The 8,160-nt window shown below is 36.7% G+C and overlaps 1 protein-coding gene across 1 annotated transcript; it reads right to left on the bottom strand.

Annotated features, from left to right (window-relative positions):
* Nucleotides 1-1,854: 1,854 nt before the first annotated feature.
* Nucleotides 1,855-7,470, bottom strand: LOC110736514. The gene is made up of 4 exons (XM_021916740.1): nucleotides 7,162-7,470; nucleotides 6,065-6,218; nucleotides 4,999-5,200; nucleotides 1,855-2,244 (listed from the first exon to the last, which is right to left on the bottom strand). Exons 1-4 carry the CDS (start codon nucleotides 7,287-7,289, stop codon nucleotides 2,150-2,152), a joined length of 579 nt encoding a protein of 192 aa, XP_021772432.1. The 5' UTR covers nucleotides 7,290-7,470; the 3' UTR covers nucleotides 1,855-2,149.
* Nucleotides 7,471-8,160: the final 690 nt, after the last annotated feature.

Below are 8,160 nucleotides of genomic sequence, written 5' to 3'. Positions count from 1 at the left end.
AAAAGGTTAGCCATAAACCTAAAAAAGGTGACTATGTAAATTTTTCTAAACCTTGGTGTCATTGAAGAGATCGAGCTAGAAAAAAGTTCGTCTTCCACGTAGAAAACGCAAAACCATAAGGCCACCATGTAGAATTTCCTTTTTTTTTATTATTATTATTTATATTGCGTAGAATTGTTATATTGGAAGGCGGGGATAAGGCGAGTCTTGGGGGGGAATAGGTGGTGTGAATATCAAGGTGGGGGTGGAGTGGAGATGGTTTTGAAATTGTACCCGTCAGGCGAGGATAAGGATGAATTTTGGACTTGCCATGGGGATGGGTAGAGAGGTTTGGGGATGAGAATGTTAGGAGGGTATGGGGATAGTAAGACCACCATCCACTTCGCCACATTAACATCCCTACATATCGAGACCTGACAATCAAGTTATCGGGTCGGATATAGATCGGGTCATATTGGGTCGAGTCAAGTTTGGGTCAACAATTAATAAAGTCGGGTTTAGGTTGAGTCAGGTCAATTAGGATTTCTGATTTCAGGGGTGGAGGAAAGGCGGGGTTTTTTGTTTTCAAGGGTTAGGGAAAGGAGGGTTATTTTTCGGGGAAAAGGGAGCAACCGCCTACCGATTCCTTAGTGGGCAGGATGAAGGACGGAGTAGCAAGGGAGGGGGTTTGCGGGTAGTAGGTGAATGGATAGCAAGGGATGGTAAAAATTTTATATTAGAAAACTTTATGGATAGCAAAGGAGAGGTAAAAAGTTATATTATAAAACCTTATTTTTATATAATTAAATATTAATAAAAAATTATAAATTTTTTTAACAAAGTTATATTATAAAAATTTATATTAATACTGATCTAACAACATATTATATGATAAATATATGTTTATAGTATTATGCTAATAAAAAATATAGTCAAAGTTAGTACTACCTCCGTTTCAAATTATAATTAGTTGCAACTTTGAGCTCGACACGGATTTTAAGACAAAATTTCATAATGGTTGATTAATAAATTAAAGATAGGTAATTAAGCAAGGTAGGAGAGAGAAAGTAAAGGTAATTAATAAATTAACCTCCACCACAAACAACAGCCACCGCACCACCATCGGCCAACAACAACCACCGCACCACCGTCGGCCAACAACAGCCACCCCGGAATCACCCACGTCACACCCTAATCCACCCCATCTCAACCCCAATCACCCTGAAACCACTTATACATACACGACAATCGTAAAACTAACCTCTCCACCTGAACAACCCGAAGTCACCCCCTCTTAGCTCGAAAAACACCGAAACCACTAATCACCCCCTCTAAGTTCAAACCACCTTAAAACCCCCCTTTCTCAACTCAAACCACCTCGAAAACCATACCTTCTAGCACAGACCACCTCGAAAACTATACCTTCTCAGCGTAAACCACCCTCGAATAACCACCCTCGCTCACCCCCAAAACCACCCACATCCCCCCTAAATCGCCCCAAAAGTACCCCTACTCATCTTGAACCACATCGAAACTATCCTTAGTAACCCTAATCCACCTAGAAACCGCCTCGAGCCACCCCAAACTTGCCCAATCACCCCTCAAACCATCACATCAAAACGATTTTTTTAAAAAAAAATTAAAAGAGGGAAAAGAGAGAGATACAGAGAGAAAAGGGAACATAGGAGAAGAGGAGGCGACTTTGACAGTGGTGATAAGGTAGTGGTTAGATGTAGCGATGACAATGGTAAAGGTGGTGCCGCGGTGGTCTAGTACTTTCATGGGAGATGAATGAGTTCTGATGATTGTTAATTTAATTGGGTGACAATATTATGTTAAATAAGTTAGAATAGGAATTTAATAGTCTGATGTAGGTAGTTATTAGCTAATTTAGGCTACATTAGTACATTACCATATTTAGGCTACATTCAAATAGTCTTGCAAACCACATATTACATTCAAATTGTCTTGCAAATCACACATTACTATAAGTTCAAACTTTCTTGTAAACCACACACATTACCATATTTAGGCTACATTCAAATAGTCATGCAAGCCACACATTACTACAAGTTTACTACATGGTCTTCAAGTGGCACATATGATGCCCTTCCATGTACAATTCATCCAACCCCCCTTCCTCACCAAAATTCAGTTATTGGCTGAGAAATCAATCCAGGGGTGGTTTGTCACCATATCGGAAATTTTTCGGATGACGAATCACTCCCATGGGGCACATTTTGCAGTATTTATTGTAGTCCGCACCTATAAAACATCAAAGATAAATTAGACAGACAGATTTTAAGGAGCCGTGTGTAAGAGAGATGCTCATAATAAGACACCGTTCATTATTCTTGCCAAAAAACAGTGAACCATCTAAAACATACACACCCAGGCAAAAATAGCATTAGGGCTTGCCGCCGACCAACACCTACATATCATTTACCATTGAATTCCCTAGTTTCACACAGTAATTCAAAACCACAACAATTAGGGCATAATTAAGTATTTGCACAATTAAATCATCGAGATATAATTTCACAAAAAAAAAGAAGAAAAAAAAAAAACTTTCTTTGAAACCTATACTGGGAATAAAAGACAAAACATAATCCACCAGGAGTCTTTTTAATTTATTTTTAGGCCATTTTTACGGGTGACTTTAAGCAAGGGATTGTAGAATTCCTATCCCCACAAAACACGGATGCAACAATTTCTCATTATAAATGAGGCTTTAAGAGCTTGAGGCAGCAGCCAGGGAGTAGCAGCAAGGGCACACCCTAGCAGCACGACCCACCTACAGCACTCCTTCACCAACCAAAGCAGGCTGCTACAAGGGTAAAAGCACAGAAGGCAGCAGCCTTGGAGGCAAACACCACTATCAACATCAACTCAGCAAAGCAACCAGGCAGCAGCAACTAGAAAATGACCAGCAACACCAAAAATCCAGCCCAAAAACCAAGCAGCAGCAGCAGCACAAAAACTCAGCAGCAGTATCCACCCAAAGTAAGCAATAGCTAGCAGCCATCAATTAAAATACCAACAGCAGCAAAGAAAGGCAACCAGAAGCAAAACATAGAGCACCAGCCAGCAAAGACAACCAGCAGCCCCAACAACCAACAACCAGCCTTTACACCCAAGAGCATAAAAACTGCCAGCAGACAGAGAGAGCCGCAGCAGCAATAATAAAGAATTACAGCATCAGCAACACCAATAAGAAAAGCAGGCAGCAACAAAGCAAACGCTCTGCACAGCAACAGCAATGCAGGACCAGCAACATAACCTATCAGTTTAAACAAGCTGCCTGAAACATAGAAAAGCAGGCTGGCAGCAGCAGAGCAGCAAAAGGACAGAGGCAGCAGCCAGGAAAAGCATGTCCTTTTTTTTTTTTTTTTTTTTTTTTTTATGGGAATCAGAGAATTCTATTAAGCAAAAGCTGAAGAATTAGACAATACAAAACAAAGTGAATCTTGAGGAACTTCCTCAATCCACACCCTTAACTCCCAAAATGTTTACTAAGGTGAGCAAGGCAAAAGCATGTCATGTTGAACATAAACAACCATTAGATAGCTGGAATTCAAGATCTAGATTATGGTGATGGGGTGCTAGTTCATTCCATAGCAGTGTTGGCAAGGCATTAGAGGATCTAGAAGTCCAAGAGATTCCAAATATATTATAAATGTTCAAGTTCAGATGAGAAGATTTGTACTACTCAAATAGCCCCAAATACTAAAAACAAATACCAAATAAGCAGGCAGCAATGACATACAAACTTCTTAACCCTCTTTCTTTTGGACTGTATTAAGCGAAGACTTCCATGCACAGTAGAGCCTGTTTCAGTTGCATGTTGCATTTTACTTCTTGCACTACTATATAGGGATTCTCCCACTCCCCCAACAAAACTCCCAACTCTCAAGGGCAGCCAACCACATTAGGGCTTAGGCCATCAAGGAGGAGGTCATAAACAAAGATGAAATTAATTAAATTTAGTAATGATACAAAACTAGCTCAACTACAATTTCATTTCAAGTTAATTAGAGACTCACATTAGATTATAAAACAGAAGGTAATAACAGCACACAGATGAATCAAGAACAGAATAATCATGGAAACGTAAGAGGAAGAAAGCATTTTAAGGGACATATAACATGCTTAAGGGACAAAAGAGGAAGAATGCATTTTAAACAAGATATAAGTTTGAGCTATGATGGGAAGTAAAGCAAAGAATATGAACCAAAACCATCCCTTCAAAAAGACAAACTTTTTTACGCTGGTTGGTCACCAAACAAGATTATCAAGTCATCTAAATCAAACAAGAACCCCAGGTTTAAGAGCAAAAAAGCCTGTAGAACAATGGGTCAATGGCATACTAGAAGGGTACAAATAACAACAATGGGCATTATGAAGCCAAGAGAGCCAAATGTTGTCCCACCTGTGGAAACTTAAGAGATGATATTATCTCATTATAAAGAGCAAATTAACCCCAAAGAATTCAATCAAGCACAAATATCTAATATGAGCCGACACCAAATGTTCGCTTTCATAAACCAAGAAGAAGACAAAAGGCTATACAACTTCATTGAAGTTATACAACTTAAAAGTTCAATTTATAACTAAAAACAATGCCCAAGGCATAATCCCTATAAAATAAGATCAGTTTGCATGAACCAAACTTTTATCAGGTGTTATATGCTACATGCTCTTGCAAACCCAAATTTTTAAAATCATTTTTGTATGCCTCCAATCCAAGTCAACTTGAGCCTCCCTCGGCTTCTTTTAAATCCCCATAAACCCAACTCTCCACTTTCCATAATAGACGTCTCACATGCCCAAAGCAACCTACTTGGTTTTTATCTTTTACCAAAAAAAAAAAAAAAGCAAGCATTCAAAGGACAAAGAAAAAACTACAAATAGACAAAGCATTATTTAAACAGCATAAAGAAAATATAGAATAGTTAAGAGTATAAATCTAAAGCCGAGTTCACCAGGGGTGGAAAAGAATTATAAAGATAAAGGTCTCACCATCTAGCAGACTACAATAAGTTAGGGAAGTCTTCGACTGAAGAGTTTCCATAAATTCAGCAAAGAAGAGCTTGCTGGAAAAATCCCCAGGAATGAGAGGCGCTCTATCAGGCTTAGCAGTGAAGTTGCAATGAGTAGCATAACAATGATCCTGATCACCATGGACGATTTCGCCATTATTTTCAGCCTTATAGTCCGTGTTCTGCATGTCATATCATAAAAGTAGTTTTACGTTATGCATAAGTCTTTATAAGGTGTTAGTTACTACATCGGTAATTGAAAATGGCTAGTAAAAACTGAAAAGAAAAAATGACAGTAATGATGTCAATTGAGTTGTGACATGAGATGTGAAGTGGAATGTACAAAAACAATACAAAGTATAGCTCTAAACCTCTCCCATGTAGAGATTTGATACAGATGATTCATGATTTGACTCATTGCAAATGTTTGAGTTTGGTTTTTTTTAAGTCAAAATAAGTTGAAAAGAATAGATAATAGTGCTCCCTTTGTCCACACATACAAAATCTTTTATACTGTTTCCGAAGTCCACAAAAAAACAAAAAAAAAAAAAAAAAAAAAAAAAAAAAAAAACTAACTTTTAGGTAAGCCAAGTTCCACACTCACAACCCTTGTAATTTTTTTTCTTGTTTATTTAATACTTCCTTGATTTAATTTCATGGTTACACTTAAACAATATACGGTATTTCATAAAAATGGTTATACTACAACTTTTTCCATTTTAAGACTATTTTTGGACCATTTTCCCACAACTATATATATATATTTTACAATAGCTTCTCTTTTTCAATTCCACTTATCACATATCTGGTTTTGTTGAAATTGAAGTGTAACCATTAAAATGAAACGAAGAGAGTGATATCTAGCATAAACCCTTCCCATATAATTTCCCACTATAATAAGGTAAGATATGATAAGTTGAGGACAAATAAAGGACAATAAGTTTAGATAACATAAGTTGAGTGCAATTTAGTTCAGGAGAACACTATGAAAAACTCTAATATGAATATAAACATTTACAAAGGAAGTAAGTAATAATTATACATACATTGGTTTTGTTAAAGTAAGCCAAGGCCTTTTCAGAATACTCAGCCAGTTGACTATGGAGCTCCGCCTTGCTGATGGGTTTGGAACAGTCCGTACGCCCTGGGAAGAATATATCCGTATCGGGAATGAATATAGGATAGGAATCCTTCTCCCACCTTGTAATCCATAATCAATCTCTAAATTAGTCAACTTTCTATAATTTCAATTCAATTCTTATTATCATAAAAAGTAAAATTGGGCGATTTCGGAACAAACAAATTATCATCATTATTCCCTTAGAACAAAAACTTAAAATTCAAACAATACAGAAAATAATAATCATAAGCGATAATAACTTTGTGAATAACCAAGTAAAATTGGGCGATTACGGAACAAACAAATTATTATCATTATTACCCTTAAAACAAAAACTTAGAATTCAAACAATATAGATTTAAAATAATAATAAGGATAATTTGTAAATTACCACCTAAAAATGTACCTGTTTTTGAACTAACCACCCGTTTAATTTTTTATTTTATTTTACCACCCCTTAAATTAAATAATCACTCAGAGTAACACCCATTTCAAAATTCCGGTGGGTTTTCCGTCTGTGAGCCCGACCTAACCGTTATTTTGACTCTTTTGACTAATTCTTCCTCTTCTTCTTCATCTACAATTCCCCACCGGCAGCACCACCCACCAATTTCCTGGACAGCCACCATAATCAACCTCACCGCCCTTAACATACACCACTAGCCACTGCAATCTACCCCACCACCCTCAACACACCCCACCGACCACCGCCTTCAACTTCACCGCCCTCCACACACATCTCACCGCCCTCAACAAACCCTCATCGACCACCGCCTTCAACCGCATACCATCGAACATTGGAGAAATTAATCGGAAAATAACAATAATCAAATTGCAGAATTCAACTAACAATAATCGATTTTTGCAATTTTTGTAATTGATCCTGATCTTCTTGTTGTTGTATTAAGGATTGAATTTAGGGTAAATTACTAAAGAATTGTCCTACAAATTAATTGCAAAGTTTTAATAGCAGAGACAATGAAAAGCTTAAAAGTGATAAAATCTGGAAAATTATAATCTTACTCGTCCCACTTCGCTAGAAGATCGTCCGTAAATTTATCGAGGTTAGTGCTATCCAATGGATCTGCATCCCGAAACTCAGTTAGAGGAGGAATAGAACGAAAAAGACGAACAGGGATAGAGTCATCCATTTTTTTTTTAAAGTTTTTTTCTCAATTTCTATTGCTTCTCTTCGATTAGGGTTTTCTGGAAAATTTGAGAGGAAAGAGGTTGCAAATCTTGCAATCTAACTGCAATTTTATAACCTACAAGTATTTGGAGTCGGTTTTGGTTTTAATCGTTTTTCTAATATCAGGCCTCCTGTTTTTCTTTCCGGGTTCGAGCAATAAAAAATCTCAGCCCTTCACTACCTCTTTATTTATTTATTTATTTTATTTTTTTTTGAGTAAAAGCTCTTAACTACAATTTTTAACCACTTGAAATCTTTGATGGCTTTTGAACAAAAATAAAATAATAATATGAAAACTAATCCTTAGCACATGTATAAGAAGTAGAGCTGCTCAAAACTGACCAAAAAAAGCTTCAATTTGGGTAGATTTTAGGCTGTTTTTTCGACCCGAAATCAGGTCAGATCTGGTTCATTATTTTTTAAGACGGGTTTAGTAATGCATTTTTATGTTCTTTTTGTTCATTTTTTTTTTTTGCCAGGCTAGAAAATCCCGTATGGTCCGACCATTTTGGACGGGATTGGGCATTGAATTTCGGCCCGAAGCTAAGCCCGACCCGAGTAATGGCATATTTTTTTAGCTTCGACCCGGTCCAGCCTGCCCATTGATCAGGTTTAATAAGAAGCTAAAAAAGGAAATATTGAAAATAAATTAACATTAATTACACCGATTTCCGTGTGATTTTGTCATAAATTTTCAACTTAATTCTATTTTAAAAAGTATCTTTAATGGTTATATATAGCCATAAGGGTTGCATATATCATTACCCTAATATTAATGAGGTTTTGAATTAGTGGTTAAGACTCAAACCCATTTTTAAATGTACAAATATATA

Source organism: Chenopodium quinoa, unplaced genomic scaffold, assembly GCF_001683475.1.
Source record: "Chenopodium quinoa cultivar QQ74 unplaced genomic scaffold, ASM168347v1, whole genome shotgun sequence".
In the NCBI taxonomy this organism is placed as follows: Eukaryota; Viridiplantae; Streptophyta; class Magnoliopsida; order Caryophyllales; family Amaranthaceae; genus Chenopodium; species Chenopodium quinoa.
Note: the sequence above shows the minus strand (reverse complement) of the source record. Positions and strands in the feature narration are given on the sequence as shown.